The sequence below is a fragment of the Thunnus albacares genome, chromosome 18 (genome assembly GCF_914725855.1).
Source record: "Thunnus albacares chromosome 18, fThuAlb1.1, whole genome shotgun sequence".
Classification (NCBI taxonomy): domain Eukaryota; kingdom Metazoa; phylum Chordata; class Actinopteri; order Scombriformes; family Scombridae; genus Thunnus; species Thunnus albacares.
The window spans coordinates 17463177-17480507 of record NC_058123.1 but is presented as its reverse complement, the minus strand read 5'-3'; the positions used below and the strand labels follow the sequence as shown (position 1 = coordinate 17480507).

The 17331-nt window shown below is 40.7% G+C and overlaps 1 protein-coding gene across 3 annotated transcripts in view; it reads right to left on the bottom strand.

Moving 5' to 3' along the window:
• rc3h2 (ring finger and CCCH-type domains 2) overlaps nt 1–17331 on the bottom strand; it is a 30200-nt gene that overhangs the window by 11641 nt on the left and 1228 nt on the right. Inside the window, exons 1-13 of one of the 3 annotated variants that reach the window (XM_044333410.1) lie at nt 12917–13397; nt 9960–10288; nt 9696–9813; nt 8729–8962; nt 7658–7833; nt 5865–6065; nt 5640–5772; nt 4386–4504; nt 2709–2821; nt 1852–2169; nt 1224–1426; nt 814–1124; nt 583–729 (exon numbers count right to left, since the gene is read on the bottom strand). In XM_044333410.1, the coding sequence (XP_044189345.1) occupies nt 583–729; nt 814–1124; nt 1224–1426; nt 1852–2169; nt 2709–2821; nt 4386–4504; nt 5640–5772; nt 5865–6065; nt 7658–7833; nt 8729–8962; nt 9696–9813; nt 9960–10190 (2304 nt within the window). In that variant the 5' untranslated portion in view covers nt 10191–10288; nt 12917–13397. Of the gene's footprint in view, nt 1–582; nt 730–813; nt 1128–1223; nt 1427–1851; nt 2170–2708; nt 2822–4385; nt 4505–5639; nt 5773–5864; nt 6066–7657; nt 7834–8728; nt 8963–9695; nt 9814–9959; nt 10289–12916; nt 13398–17331 lie in introns of those variants that run through there. The other 2 variants (XM_044333408.1, XM_044333409.1) reach the window with 2 other exon arrangements.

Sequence of the window (17331 nt, the reverse complement as noted above, 5' to 3'; positions counted from 1 at the left end):
GAGGAGGCTGAAGCTACATACTGCAGCTCTTTGGCTGGCAAGGAAGGTAGAGGTGAGATGAGACTGTATGTGGGAGTAAAAAGAGAAATCCAAGGAAAAGAAATTGCGGAAAAGAATGTAGCATGAATCTGTTCAGTGTAAGATGAACCAACATCAATTAATACAGATGGTTTCACTGGATGTACTGTATGTTACACGAGACATGTTCCATGACAACAAGAATAGAAACACAGAAAACTAATTAGTTTAATACTACCCTCAGCAGAGAGCATTATTTTTAATTATTGCATGGCTCAGAGTGGATTATCTCTCTAACAGGACACCCACTTATCAATAATTAAAATGTTTGTTTTTTAGGGAATTGCACTTTTTAAATAGATTCTATATTGGCACTGCTACTGTCAATGTTGGATTAAACGTCACTCAACCAAGCGGAGGAAGCTAGAGCCTAGTAACAGCCAGTTTTAAACATATATGTGTCTTAAACTGAAACGATGATGCAGCAGCTACGTCAGATGTGTGTTGTTATCGGTAAGTGAGTATTGTCTATGGCTGCAGTGTAAGACGTGTTATTTCACCTACCCTGTGTAGCCCTGCACGGTGTTCAGCTCCAGAGCAGTAGTTGCTGTCTAGAGAGTTGAATCTCTCCCTGAGTGGAGGCTGGTAGACAGAGGAATGCAGCACCTCTGGAGGCAGTGAGTTACTCCTGGCATCCTCTCTGTGGTACAGCTGTAATGATGATAGTCGATATAATCAATAAAGTTACAGACTGATCAAATTACATGGTAGCATGATAATAAACAGAAGGCTCACCTGAGGCCTCCATACTCTCCTGCTGTCATAGAGGGGAGCATAAACACCATGGGCAGGGGCCAGAGGACCATACTGAGGCTGACCCGGGTGGGGGTGGAAGGCAGGAGGTCCCATTCGATCTCTAGGCGGGTGAGGCGGGTATCCCGAGGAAGAGGAGGAAGGCGGGTGTGGCGTCTGAGGGTCACTGGGGTAGGAAGATTGTGGAGGGCCAATGGAAGGTGGCAGAGAGGATTCCGGGACATTTGAGGATCTGAGGAACCGAGCCATGCAGGGTTTGTGAGAGGGATGGAGAGTCGATGGGTAGTAGGAACCTGCTGGAGAGGAGGAAGAGAAGAGAACATTTATTTGTACTTTCTGAAGAAAACAATGGTTTATTTTTATTAAAACTTTTATTCAAAGTAAAGACTCACAGGTTGGTTGATAGTGGTCCGTGTCATATGCAGAATGGGGCTCCTGATAGTACAGTTCTGACGCCTGAGAAGGATGTGGTGCGCGCAGCAGGAACTGACCATGTTTGGGCATAGGACCGCCAACATCACCCCGTCCAACTGTGGTCAAAGGAGACGACGCTGAGGAGTGGCTGACTGGAGTCCTGGGAGGAGAGATGGGCTTCCTAATGGACAGAATGACAACATAAAGAGCAATAATGAACAAATGAACACCCCATCAGGCTGACTTTGAGACACTTAAAATCAGACCTTACACATAGCGCATGAACACAACACATATTGGTGAATCAACAGACTTCTTCTCATCAAAATCATATGCAAAAATCCATTAAAATGTGAGTAAATCCACACATCAGAGGACTTGTAAATGCGGATTAGATGTAACATATTCAAATGTAAACACAGAGAAAATACTTGTTTTGATACACAAAAAATATTCATGTGAAATTTACTAACCTTGTATGCAAAAATACATTTATATATTGTCTGTGTATTTACATTTGCCATTTTTCATTAAGACAAATCTGAGTTCAACAACAGAGGATGTACCTGCACGTGCATCAGTGAATAAGTGGAGATATAATCTTACTGTTCGGTTGACCCCGACGTGGTTCTGTTGGAGCCACTTAGCCCGTTGGACCCGTTAGCCCCGGATCCATTTGGCACTGCTCTCTTCATTTCCTCCATCATGTCAGCTCCTCTGGAGATAAGCTGAGGATGAGTCAGGCCCGGAATTCCCTCTGTAAGGGTCCCTGTATTATCTCCGGTACCTTTGAGGCCCTGCCCCACTCCTGCAGACACATCTGTGTGGATGCTGCCCTCCATGGTAAAGGTTTTACCCATGACCCCAGGTGCTAAAGGGAATGCACGGCCAACACTGCTGCTCTTCTTGTTCCTCAGTCTAAATCTGTTAAGAGAAGGATTAACAATTGGAGAATTAAGTGCAATGGGGAAGGTTTATGTTTATGTATAATTGCATTGAATACAGTGTGTGTGCATACACATGTGTAGCCTTATTATTGCAATAATATTATCACAGAGGACCTCTCATAAATCCTCATGTGAATAGATATATGATTAGATAAATAACATTTAATTAAAAAGGGGGGTTGGGAGAGGCTGTGTAGACACAAATGAAAGCAGAGGAGAGATATTTTTCTTACGGGGTGGACTAAGCACATCTTAGGCCACAGACCCTTAATGTAATGTAGCTAATTGTCTAATTTCATCAAACTTACAACCCTTGTCATATACTGATATGTCAATTAATAGAGTGTGATTAAAAAAAAAAGTCCCACAGTTTTGGCATGCAGACTTGCTCAAATTCATTTATTTTTGATGTGATTACACATATAAACTTATATGATGAGAGATCTTTTTTTTTGGTTTATCTTGAATACAGTGAAAAGGGAGTCTCTCTCTGTCAGTTTGTGAGTGTTCACTCACTTCTCCAGCTCATCCTGTGTGTGTGCGAATGTACAGTTGGTTCCTCGGGGACAGCCTCCCTGCTGACGAAGGTCTCGGCACATGCTGGTCTTATACTTGCTGTTGGCCTGAGGCTGTGAAACACACAGACACAATGTAACTGTAACATTAAACTGATGCATCACCTCCTCTGTTCCTCCAGGACACGATCATTTTATTGCTTTTCCCAGATGATATTTAATCATAGTATTAATATTTTAATATTGTTGTCGTCAATTAAGATATAGTACAGCTCTTACAGTAGTTTGAAGCTAGAAGTTGTGGTTATCATAAAACTTGGGTAACACTTTATAATAATAAGTGTAAAGTTCATGTCACGGTGATAGTTAATGTTTACTCTTTATAGTGTTTTTATACTGGTGTGACAAATTAACTAAATCCAAGGTGAAAACTCATTGGAGGTTGAAAGGAAAGAGTCTTAAAATTCACAACATTGGATGCCAAACAGAAGACACTGTGCTGGCAAAAAAGAATGATTGCACAAGTCAAAGCTCACAAACAGGCAAGGACACGCTACAAAAGATTATTGTTAAACACCATAAAAAGCCAAAAAATACCAAAACCAAAACCAAAAAATATCAGATACTCAAATCATAACCTCCGTGATACATTGTCAACAGAAAACTATAAATCATTAGCTTCATAAATTTTGTGTTTATGGCAGGGCTGCCATTTCATAACTGTTTGTCTCCAAAGCAAACATACAAAAATATTTTATGACTATTATGGTGTGATCAGTCTTTTGGGTTTTTTTTTTTTTTTTTTTTTTGCATCTTTTTTTCACTTGGGGGAAAATTTGAATATGCTTTTAATACACAAAACATCTCAGCCCAAGGGTAAAGGCAGATGAGTAGAAGGCAACACGCACACCACTTGATTTGTCTCTTTTCCGGTGCAGGGAATCAATTCCCCTGAAGATCTGAAAAAAAGTCAATTCCTGCACACATTTATCACCTCTGCATTGAGGTCAGTCATCATTTGGGAGCCTGGTGGTCGCTCTTCAGCGTCGCACAAGGGTCAGAAAATATGAAACCATTTTGCCTGAAATTCTAATTTGATGAATTATTTCATCCCTCAAAGAATGAAAGGTTTTCCGCAGTAAAGGAATTCATGTAAGAATGCCAGGGATGATGACAGATTCATCATAGTCCTCATCAGTATTCAGACACTATATAGTGTCACAGCCACAGGTTGTTTATTTGTATAAGTTCCATTACTTTAAGAGGGCATGTCTTATCTGGGGGAGTGGGCAGATAAGATGTTTCATATCTTAGCTGCTTTATCTGCTAATTGTTGTTATTTTTAATGCTGTTAAATAATTAATGGTTATCTAGATAAGCACACAACCTTTACCGATCTGCTGTTAGTGGACAGAGATCATTTTATGTCCTTTTAACTATTTTATGCCACAGAAAGGACTAAATTGTGCTGTAGGAGCCTGAACAATTTATCTACAGTGCAATTTCTCCTCCCAGAATTGTCCTTCTTTACTATTCTGCATTTTTCCACTGTGGAAATATTCTGTTTATGATTTCTGTCTCTCTCATTGCCTGCAGCCGATCTCATTTCATGCTTGCTGTGTTGTCTATTTTAAATAATAAAACTTTTACAATCACGTCACCTAGCACATCACTGTACCTGTGGAGTGTCGTGGCTCTTCTTGCTGAAGTTCTGTATGAATTCCACCAGTCCGTGAACCACCAACTTCACAGCCAGCATCACACTTTCCAGCTCCTCCCATGATGGTGCCGGGTCATCTGCACACAGATCAACAACATATTCTGTTTAGTAGAGATTTTTATCACTATACAAGGTCTCAAAAAGGCATTATATTACAGGAAGCACAGGTAGTGGCAAAGACAGAATTTAGTATGTATCACTCTGAAAATATTGCATAAATTAGTTGAGATTGGACATCCTAATATTTAAGCTACAATAAAACTCTCTACCTGAGTCATTTTTGGATGAGGACACATGCAGTTTTGTCGTTATCCCCATTAAACAGTATGCTGACTAAAAAAGGCACCAAAAGAAGCTAAACATGTGTCTTTGATGGGGTTCCCCGTATGAATAAAGTTATCCTGAGGACGACATGAACACGCGTACCAAATTTCTGCCAATCGATACCGAAACATTTCATTAAAATCTAAAAATGTCACCCTCATGGTGTGCTGGAGGAGAAGTCACCAAGCTTAATTCTCTTTGAACCATGAAGGTCTGTGCATAATTTCATAGCAATCCAACCAGTAGTTTCTAAAATATATTTCAGTCTGGAGCAGAAGGGTGGTATAAATAGATATTTTTGTACTTTATAAAAAAAAGTATCCTTTTAGTATCTGGTCTTGGTATTGCAGGGTTTGCAGACAGTTCCTGTGGGAGATGATACAGTAGCGCTGCAGGACTGTACTGTACAACAGTGATAACATCTTTATGACACTATAGACAAATTATAGTACCTACATCTGTGTTGATGTACATAACACAATAAATTACTCTGTGACAGAATAATATATTGTCTGACTTTTCTGTAATAATGCCAGAGGCACTTGGTTGTTTCATAACAATATAATAACTGACTAATAACTAACTAGATTCACAATACAGAATACATTTCTGAGTGTTTATACTGTCTGATATTTTAAAAGTCAACCACATGATTAAACTCTCTGCTTAGTCATTGTGCATAGATTACTAATTGTTTAACACGAGATGAGTCAGTAGTTTTGTGCAGGTTAATTGCATTTTAGTATGTGTGTGTTACAGCTTGCCTATTTTCATCACTTCTCAATCTCATTAATCTTTGTGGAACTCGACGAGCCCTTTATCCTGAAAAGTGTTAATAGTTCAGGCTCATTAGTAATCATTCGGGTGAATTCTGTTAAAGTCAATTACCTGGATTGTGGTCTATGTTGGCTAGTAGCTCTAGGTGAGGTCTAAGGCTTGTGAGGTTGGCAGGGTCTCCTGTCCTCTGCAGAACGATTGTCAGCTCCTGAACGCTCTTTGCAAACGACTCTGGAGACTGCAACTAGAGCAGAGGATGAAGAGGAGAGTCAGTCTTATATGGCAAGTGGAGTAACAGCTCATTACTAATGACTAGCATATGATCCACAGTGGTACCTTGTCAATGATCGACTGCATATGTGACTTGTGGACCAGGTCTCCGTAAAGCAGGGAGGACCATTGCTCAGGTGAAATTCGTAGGCCGGCCTCCATGGCGATGTGGACGATCTGAGCGTCATGTTCTCTCCTGAGAGCCTCGTACGTACGAAACTCTTCCTTCAGCTGCATCAGTGAGGAGTCCTCATCTCGCTTAGTCACCTGAGGGACAGGAGGGGTCGGGCGATAGAGTGTCAGGGGAATAAGAAAGGTGAAGGGAGGTAAAATTGAGAAACAAGAGAGACAGTATGAACAAAAGACAATCTCACCATGTTGTTGCTGATACAGATCAAATGGAAGAATACTCAGTCAAATATAGAATATTCAACCTCAAAATGAAACTTCACTCATTATCAGCTCACTCTTATTCACATTTGCCATCTTGGGTGTTGAGATTTTCTTGTTTGTGTGGAAGATTCTACAGTTTTCTTGAAATTACTGTACAGGGGATTTGTTTATTAGTGTCTAGTACAGTAGAAAACAATTTATCTCATGAAGGAACAAGCATCTGCTTTTTACTGCATAATTCATTTTTGCTCATTCAGGCAGAAAAAGGGCATGAGCACAGTGACTGAGATAAGTATTGGCATTTTGGACTAAAAAATGTGATAATATACTTAAAATGATTATGTTGCATAACTTGTTTGGTGAAATTTCATGTCGGTGTTTTGCCCTGACACCTGGCTGAGTGGCTGAGGAGACAATGAAAGTTTCATTTTAGGGTGAACTATTCCTTAAATCATAACATATTTTGGTTTGGGAGGTCCCAAATACTAAAAGTCGTACTTATGATTTTCCAGTTAAATGAGACAGAATTTTCCAAACAGTCAGTCTGTGTCTTCAGACTTATAAACTCAAATTCAGATCAGACAAAGGGGTTCTCCCCTTTTCAGAATCTGCCCTATGAGTAATCATCATAAGACACCGACACACACTACTGTGCCATCAACTATCAATTACAAATCTGCGGAGCTCAACAGTCAAAATTACAACTGAACAGAGTCAGATTTCATCCTCATTCAAGCACTTGCTGCTGTCCATCCTCTAAAAAGCTCTGTCAGGTCTTCTTTCTGTTCCTGCATTTTCATCTATCTGTCTCTGCATCTCTGTGCTGTCTGTCTCTATCCTGCAAGGCGGGGCAACAGGGGCAAATATAGACTGCTGTTACGTCACAGGCAGATAGCTGGCATTTCTGCCCTACCAGCGATGTCTGTCATCAGTTAACAGGCACAGAAATACACGCACGCAAACAAAATATAACTACAGAAGCCCATATCCTTATTACAGGTATGACTTTTAGGCATTAAAAGATATTGGGAGTATCATTTTAATGTCAGACTGAAGCTCACTCAGTTCACTTTGACCAATTTTGAAAAAAACAAACACACAAACTGTGGTTTTGTTTATTTCAATTAGGCAGTTTATTGCTTGGAAAATATTCTCTCTAACTAATGACATGAAAATATTCATTTGAAGCACGATCTCTGCAGTAAAGGAATACTGGTGGTAAATGAGCATCTATTTAAATACCCTTCATTAATCAGGTCATTTATTACGGCTTGGGTTCTTGGGACAGCAGCAAACTGTGGTTCTTTTGTTCAATTTGACATCGACCACATTAAAAGAGTTTCTTTTTTTTTTATTTTTTAAATGGAGCACTGAAGAGTGCGGCTTGCTCACATGTTCTTGTATGTGCTCATATTTATAGGTTTGTTGTGAATCTATGTGTGTATGCTCATTCATATTCCCTGTACCTTGAAGCAAGAGGCCCGGTAGAGCAGCTGCACCACATGGCCTATGCTGGTTTTGGAGGCTTGGGGGAAGCGAGCCTCCAGTTTCTGGACTACAAACAAAACCAGCACCTTCCTGGATAGAGCCGAGCCGTCCTCCAGAGCCAGCAAAACTAGCTTCAGTGCATCCTCCTGCATAGCTGATGAGGAGTTAGGTAGGTGAATGTAGGGATAGAGCAAAGGACAGCAAGAGATGAGGACGGAGGGAGGAAGAGAGTAAGAAAAAGAGATGCAGAGAGAGTCAGAGAGAAATATTCAACAACACATTCAAACAGTCACAGACAAGCATGCATACAGTATGCATGCAAACACCGAACATATTCTCAAATAGCAAAAGCTAAACAACTAACCATTTTATTTCTAACACATAGAGGTGCTATGAACAAGGTGTCCTCAGACTTTTAAATGAACTCATTCTGATATCATGATGAGAAACAGTTTCCCAGTCAGAATCTGCCCTATGAGTAATCATCACAGGACACCAGGTACCAGCTCCAGCAGTCAGTTTGATGAGGCAATCTAAGCAGGCAATTTAGACAATTCAAAAGGAAACCTCTGGACACAATGGGTCCAGTCAACCAAAGGCTAGTCTTTTAAAGTCATACACAGAGTAGTTAATATAAGAGCTTTGAACAGTCATGTGATTTCAAGGGTATAAATCCAACAGGCTTACTGTGACAGCATTGTATACTGACTTAACAATAACTCAAAAAAAGCTACAGTGGTTTTCCATTCAATTTTTCAATTGTTTGTATTCAAAGACATACAAAAAGGAGTAAGCGCAAGATAAAACTTCATTGTTCTCACAATTGCGTCACATGCTTACTAGCATGCACCACCTTTAAAATATGGATGCTAGTATTACATTTCACAAGTCTTATGCAAAAATAACACTTGTGGAATCTTCCAAAACATTTATCACATTCACGCATTTCAAATTAGATTCATTGCCTTGCCTCACAGATTTACATGTTTGAGTCAAGAAGCATGACGTTTATATCGCTGATGCGTGTACTGTATGCCATGCACACTCACCAGGCCCCAGGAACTGGCAGCCCCGAGCCCTCACCGCTGCCCAGAGGTTGGCAGAGAGTTGCTGGGGATTCTGGTGCTGCAGGATGAGCTCGGTAACCGTCCGTTCACCCAGCGACCGGCCTGCCCGCACTGCCCGTACACGGCCCTCCTCCTCTACCAGCTGGCAGTTCACCAACGTCACCAGCTTCCTCTGCATGGGCCGACTCAGCACGCTTGGACTCAGCGTCGCCACACCTGTGGTAGGTGACAGCTTTGTGGTAAACAGTGTATGTGTGAAACTTCATCACCGTGACTTCACCGTTCACCGTTTACTTCAGTTCAGATCAGTCATTTTTAATCTGACTGATTTTATCTCAATTTAATTCTATCTAATAAAAAGCAATGGCACACTCTATAATTCAAGAGCACTGATATGGATGAGAGAAAATTCATCCGGAAATAACAGAGCGGCAGCAAAGGCAAGTCTTTTATAACCAGAAAACCTTCAATAATGATGTGGTAGGTGGATTTAAACCCCTAATCGTGGGAGGGGTGAGCCCTGAAGGCATCAAATTCTCCGTTTTTGTAGTTAATGCTTCTTAGGGAACCAGGCATGACAACATGTGAACTTCAGAAATTATGTAATAAGTCAAAAATTACGTTATTGCAGCCAAAAGGAATAAAAGATGAATGCTGCCACAGCATTATCACCCAGAATTAGCTGAAGAAAGAAGCAGAACTACTGGTCATTTTCTTATGTGGTTACACAGAGAGATGGATTTTTCTTCAGTACGATATAAGTACAGAAGCTTTTAGGCGTCATGAGAAGTGTGAGAAGCATGAATGCCAAGTTACACAGACAGCTGAATTGCGGCCCCCGCACATTTGGTAAGAAGAGCTTCATTTTCTTTCTCAAATGTCCTCTGAAACTCTAAAACGTACCATCAAAAAACAAACATAATGCACACACTTGTGCAGTCACATGTACCTTTTGCTCCGCTGATAGGTTTTAGGTAGAGAGCAAGCTCCTCAACGCACACCTTGCAGACCTCATAGTGCTCAACCTCTGCCACGCTGCTCAGGCTCACCGGCTGCACATCTGGGACCTAAGAGACACACGTCATGAGCACACACAAACACGCAAGACACAGACACACAGGAAAAGGGCAAAGTTTCGAGTTTGAACTTGCTGTCTCATTGTTACTGTCTCATTATCACTCACATAAACATGTCTTCATTCTTCATGACTCACCTGAGCTCCAACCAGCTGCAGCAGGGCACAGTTTACTGGCAGCAGGTCGATATCGGTGCTGATTGGTGTCTGATCAAAGGGGCAGGCCTTGCGGTGCAGTTTGTGTAGGCAGGTCTTACACACCGTGTGGGAGCAGCCCAGGCTGATGGGCTGGTGGCCGCTGCTGTCAAACTCATTGTAGCAGATGGGACAGGACAGGAACTCTGTCCACTGGGCCGCCTGCACTGGCATCCTGCCACCAATCCACTGAGGGAGGCGTCGCCGAACTCAGGGGGAATGCATGTCAACACGTCCTGACAACAGCTCCTGCTCGTCAGTGCCGAGTGTGACTGTGAGGAACAAGACATTCAGTTATGTAGTAGTAGGTTTATTACATGTGACATGACGTTAGCAATACTGTTAAAGACACAACACAGTAAACACAGTATGTTGTTAACAGTATGTTGTAAAAGCAGACGATGACACAGTATCTGATTAACTGATGTGCACAGTGTCCAGCAGATTAAGAAAAGGCATTAATATTATTACTTTTTGAGCTCTATCAAGCGCAATATATTTAGCTAAGCACGCAGGCAGTCTTCAGCCTCTCTTGTCATAAAAGTAATACATTTATTGAATTTAATGTAGGCCATAAAAGTGCTCTCTGTCTTTTTAAAAGAAGTAGTTGTCAAATTCTCAACACATTAAAAGGCAGCACATCACTTCCCTGTGAACACAACTTGAACAGTATTAAGCCCAGGTTTACATTTCACTCATCTCAAGCATGGATGGAGATATGTTATTTAAACAATGTCAAAAAAAGACCAAAAATGTATTTATTAAAATGGACTGTTTGGAGTCAACTTAAAGTTAAAATTGTGTTGCTTAGCTGAACTCTTACACGGATACAGCTCTTGATGAGCATACCAACTCTCTGTGGCTGATTCTGCCCTCTTAAATTCTTCTTAGAGGAGGGTTAGCCAACAATACAGAAAATAACAATAATAAATAGATATCAAAATAATACAACACTACTTCTGTTAATAAATTACAGTAGACCAAATATTTGAGAGCTGCTGGGAATTTTTAAGACAGGTTAGACCGAAGCTGTTTGTTTTCTGAACAAACAAACTGATCAACAGTAGCATGTGTTGTAACTCTGCAAAGAGGTTGAAGATAATTTAAGAACAGCGGTCACCCCTCCATTATCTCTTGCAGGACCCAAATGAACAGTAAAGGTTCAATTTGAGAGGTGAGCATTAATTTTGGAGTGAAATCAGTCATGTAGAATCATATTTGGCTTTCACAATGCTCTTTAAAACAAATCTTCCCTTGTTTTGTGAAGTCTGAGGTCATGTTGAATCATAATAATACCGCATGAGCAAATCAGTACACAGACAACTAATAAACACGGACGGTATTCACACAGGTTGAGAAAGACAGATCTGAATAATATCAGCATCCTGTGTCAGGAAAGGTTTGTAGGTCAAAGTCTTTGTTTCTGTCAAATGTTCCCAAATGTCTTTAATAACTGACCCTCATATAAAATGTGACAATGCTACATGGTGAGACAGACAAGAACTGTATCACTTATTTTTAGTTTCATCAAAAGGTAAACATCCATATGAATGCAAGGAACAAACTACAATCATTCTTGATACTGAGGCATTCTGACAAAAGTAAAATATAGGCTACTTTACTGATTTTAAGAGATCTTTGCAGCTGTTTTTGTTAGTTCCATGAAATAATTGACTCAGAGGCTGGCCAGTGGTAAAAGGCACCATATACTGCATGGAGCCTGTAAACGAAAGTGAGTTACTGTTACAGTTGTTTGGGTTAGGGTATTTATTTCACGTCTAGAATACTCAATAAAAGCCTATAAACACATCAGCAAGGAAACAATATCTAAAGGTGATGTTATTTAGCGAGAGGGGAAGATTCATCAATGTCATCAGATCGAAAAAAAAGCACCCATGCAGGTGCTACCATCAGCTCGGCCTGCGATCTGCAGTTTAAAATCACTTTGCTTGTCGAAACACCACTATCATAAGAGATCTGTGTCCATTCCTGCTTTACTTTGTTTATGCCTCTTTTAAATTCACTTTTTTGCATGTTCCACAAAATTTTTGAAAGCATTTTACACCAGGAAATGTCTCTCTTCTTACATAACAGTACGCCTCCTGTACGCTATTTGATGTATCATCCCATTAACCAAAAGCAAAGCCTTACATAAATAACAGGCAAACATATAGACAAAAAAAACATCATCCTTCTGACTCCATTATGCAAAATGTTTTGGACACAGTGTGCAGGCAGCGAGCACCTGTTGCTTCTAGAGTCTCTTGCATCTGTTCAAACTGCTCAACAGAATAACAGCTGGTCCCAGCCCTCACAGAGCAGGTGTCATAAAAACCCTCAAAAATAATCTATTCAAATGGGTTTAGAGATACAGTAAAAGATCTTACACACAGAGAGAAAAAGAGAGAAGGAGATTAGAGAGGACAAAGCACCCCAGTTAACTGACTCTACCGGTTTTGAAAACATGATGCAACCAGTGTTTGATTCTGAAAGCCTGTGCAGCCAAATGTGGACTAAATGAGCTATATAAAAAAAAAACTGGCATATTTACAGAGAAACATCACTTCTTTTGTTATAAACATTACAGTGTATGACTGTGTCCATCGGAGAAATCGTAACTCACACATCCGGGAAAAATAAGGACCAAAAAATAAGACTCTGCTGGTTTTCTAGGCATTGTCTGGACATAAAAAGCAACTTTTAATTATAAAGAATAAGTCTTTTTACAATATGAACATGCTAGCAAAGAAAGACCAACGGGGAACAAGGAATAATGCGCATTACGCACGCGTTGTACTCATTCAACAATAAATTCAACAACCTAAAACCTCCTAAAAAGCTTTTTTGCCCTCATATCATCTATATGGCGAGGTGCCACTTATAATATCAGTTATACGCACCTTCCAAACAGCCCGCAGCGCGCGTTGACCGCATTGGCAGCGTGGACGACTCCGCTCTGTCCTCGCGCGTCATATTTCCTTCCGCGAGGAGCCCGAATTTAACACCGATTACGGCCATTGTAGCCCACAAACTGCTGAACCGCCGCGTGAGGAAGAGTGAGGTAACGCTCATGTGATGAGACGGGTTCAGGGGGAAGTTTGGAGATGAAGAAGGTGGGGAGTTTCATCCAGGCGCTTGAGCCCAGATAAAACTCTGGTGCGCTATGTGTTTGCAGATTAGGGAGTGGTGCAAACTATGGGGGCAACTGTTAACCGTGATTCACTGGCTGCAGTCACGTTGACAGCCACCTGTTCCTGTTCTGAGCAACTGCTACATCCTGTTTTTTTACAGAGGGCTTCTGGCAGAATACAAGAAGTCTGGCTTCAGTCTCTGTGTCTGAGCAGAAAACAGTATTCCTGCCTACAAAGCTGGACAAAAGCCTGTATACTGTCACACCACTTGGAGATAAATAATATGTACTAGATCCTCACATACAAAATATCATGATGTGCTCAATACTTGCATTGCTTGCATGAATGGATCACTACTCATGTATGCAAGCATGCCTCACACACAAAAAGCCCCCATAGTCATGAATAAATCTAGTCTTGTGACAGGGAGAAGTGGGCGTGTTGTATTATTACAGCAGACCAGAACTTCCTCATCACACTCTTCTCCCTGGGTGATTATTTTAAAATGGGGAAATTGACCTATGAGCTCTGCTTTTATACTGTCAGGCCTGTTCACGCTCGCAATTCACCTCTAATGCTTTGTTGGAGCTTTGTAGCATAGGAGAAGTTGAGGATGTGCCGTTTTATACACATGCAAGCATCAAATATCACGAGTGTCCACTTTTAAGAGCAATCCATCCCTAAAATTGTTGAAAGAAGGCTTTGTAGACTTAAGCAGTGATTTGCTGTGGCGGCCTGTTGAGCCACCCACTCCGCTGAGCAGTGGATGAGAAGTACATTGTGTCTTTACAGCCAACAGTTGGCGAGCTATCATCTGGCGCAGGACAGCGAGTCCACACTTGGCCCCCTCTACGTGGGGGAGGGCATCTGGAGTTTCCTTTGGCATGTCTCAAAGAGAGAGACAGAAAAAGTGAAAGAGAGAGAGCGTTTTTCAGTAGAGGTAAGAATAGTTTTTACCACGTGATAACATTTTGGCCCATCCTCTCTTCTTTTCAAGGGTCTTTATTAGATTTGGACTTTGGTTTAGAGTCATGGCGAGACCGTGATTGGGTTATGGTCGGGTTAACATAAGGGTAAGATTCTCACATTGCCAGATCTTCTCACCATGTCTGGGCTGTGCCAGCAGAAGTGAAAGGTCAGGTAGGATATGGGTGGAAACAAACAAACATGGTCTTTAGAGCATAGGGCTTAACAGTGTTAAGCTCACTAGAATTCCTGCAAAATATATCATGTCAGGGGGAAATGTTCTTGAATGTTTCTCTCATGGCCAAAAATTGGGCCAAAAATTTTGGATTGTGCACCATGCACAATCCAAAATTTTTGGCAAAATTTTTAGTCAAGCATGAAGCTTTTTAGCAACTCGTGGTTGTTGTTACCCATAGAAACAAGGACTCTGAAAACAGAAAGCGAAAGCAGAAGGAAGCAGAAATCAGCAGTCGGCCAAAGGGAATCTCATCCAAGTGGTAGAAGCCCATTTCACATGTGGGATTAGGTTATGGTGAGATTAAGAGCTCAGGTTAGGCATGCAGTAATGATGGATGGATGTGGTGGGTATGGGGTTCTCAGCCCTAATGTGTGTGTATGTTGCTCTCTCTCTCTGTATCCTTGCAGGAATTTGGTTCTGATTATGCTGCGCCATGACATTATATCTGTCACTTCGCAACTCTAGCTTGAGTATTTCTGTAGGCCCAGTGGAGTGAGTTGGCACAGTTACCTCTATTGTACCCCAGTATCTGTAGAAAGACATATCAGGGACAGCAGCATCACATCCATCTGTGTATAAAGAAGGTGACTAATGGTCTGTGTTTAGTGGAGACCAGACCAGGTGAATTTATGCTTTATAATTAGAAACTCCCTCTGCTGTTGCAATGTGTTTGACAAACTCTCTGGCATTGTAGATTAGCTTTGATATCCATCCATGAGACTCAGACGCTCAACAAGTTTTGGGGCCTCCTCATAGTCTACTGGTGTAAGACACACACCAAAAAACTGCAGCGTCTCTGGGAGTCCATTCTGGCATGTCATCCCCTTTAGTTTCTTCCCGTGTTTCCTGTCAATCTCAACAATCAACTATCAAACAAAAGCAACAACTGAGCTGTCTCAGGATGGTCGAGCAAGTCCCACATCATCTGAAGGGTGGACACTCACACTTACATCACCCCAAAACCCTTCTGCTACACATGCATGCACATACATACATACAGAAATACATACATAAAGAAATAATATATGGATACATGGACGTACAGACTATACACAAATGCACATATACAACCATGGAGTATGAGTTGAACCTAAAGCAAGGGAATGTGAAGTAACATGAAGACTGCCAGCTCCTCTCGCTGTCACCGTGACCCCAAACTTAGAACATTCCATGTATGTGTTTGTGTGTGTGTGTGTGTGTGTGTGTGTGAGTCTGTCATAGGCTACTTTTGGAGATAAATTTCAGACTAAAGACCAGTTGACTGGGGACGGCTTCTCTAATTGGGGACAAAAGCCATGTCCCCAATTGGTAAAACGCTGATTTTTGGGTCATTCATTAAGGTTAGGGTCAGGGTAAGTCTCCAGGAAATAAATGTAAGTCTATGTAGTGTCCCCAAAAGTGACCTAGGACATGTGTGTGTGTGTGTGTGTGTGTTTGTGTTTGTATGTGTGTGTGTGTGTAGGCACAGTGTTTACACCAGAGCCTTGAAATCAAGATAATTTTAGAAAAAAGTTACTATCGCTCAGCAAAACTATCATCACAACACAAGGAAAATACTGATTATGATACTGACTAATCTGCAATTTACTACTTAAATCAGTATTGTGGCTCATTCATTTTGAGAACTATGTTGATGAACTGGGTAAAAAAAAGTAGAGCTGCTACGATTAGTTAATTAGTCAATTAACAGAAAATTATTCAGCAACTATTTTGATAATCAAATAATCCCTTTAGTCATTTTTTAAGGAAAAATGTCAAACTTTCGGAGGTTGCAGCTTCTCAAATGAGATTCTTTGAAACTTTTATGTATCAAACATGAAAGTAAATTGAATATCTTTTGATTTCAGACTGTTGATCAGACAAAACAAACACAACAAAGACATTTGAAGACATCACCTTGGCCTCTAAGACATTATAACGCAAATTTTTCACTGTTTTCTGACATTTTATATGCAAAGAAATGAATCAATGAATCGAGAAAACAACTGGCAGACTAACTGATGAGAAATGAAAATAATTGTTAGCTGCAGCCCTAAAAAAAAAGTTTACACTTCATGACTCACTTTACTTTAATTCCATAAAGACGCTAGTGACGTTTTCAATTCCTCCCCAAATATGTCATACATGCCTCACACAGCCCACTCTACCTTTTAACATAAACTCAAGTATCAAGAGTCTTCAACACAGCGTTCTGGGAACAGCGTGGTGGGTAAAGCACAACAAGACTCACACCAACCACACCTCTGAAGAAAAAAAAAAAAAGTACAATATCAGTTTAAAGTCAAGCGAGCTAAGAACATAATTTGAGTCTGACTGAAACACTTCTAATCCTACAATACATTTCTATTGACAACAAAGTGAAGAAAATGTAATCACATTGTGTCTATGAGAACAAAAAACACCAAACTTTCAATTTTTGGTGGTGTAGGAGGCAGCACCTCTTGGCTGCCTGTAACCACAGTAAGCAGGTAAATGGTGAAGACAAAGTTAAACTTTAACTCAGAGAACTGATGATGCTTGTTAATCTTTTGAAAGACTCCAGTTTACAGCTGCCTCTGGTAAGTATAAGTAACAAAACACTGATGCATTTTGCAATCTATCATTCAAAATCACATAAAATCAGATTGTGTGATATTATCATACACATCATTTTGAATTTTGTTTCTATATGGCCACAACAACGGTTCTATAGCTGCCAGTTTTGCAGTGATATTTGAAATGCGTCATTGCACGATTTATTACAGGATTACTACATTGTTTCACCATGTCTGCTCACTTGTTTTTGAGTTTACAGTGGGGGTTTGTGGGTCTGTGTGATTATTTATTCATTACGCTTGTCATCACAGTGTGTGGGGGTAGTGTCTGGGTGGGAGGCAGGGCAACCATAAAGCTCACACGCTGCTCTATTATACAGCATGCACAGTATAGGCCTACTTTATGAACCCTGTGAGATGTGTCTGCAGTGACAGGAGCAACTAAG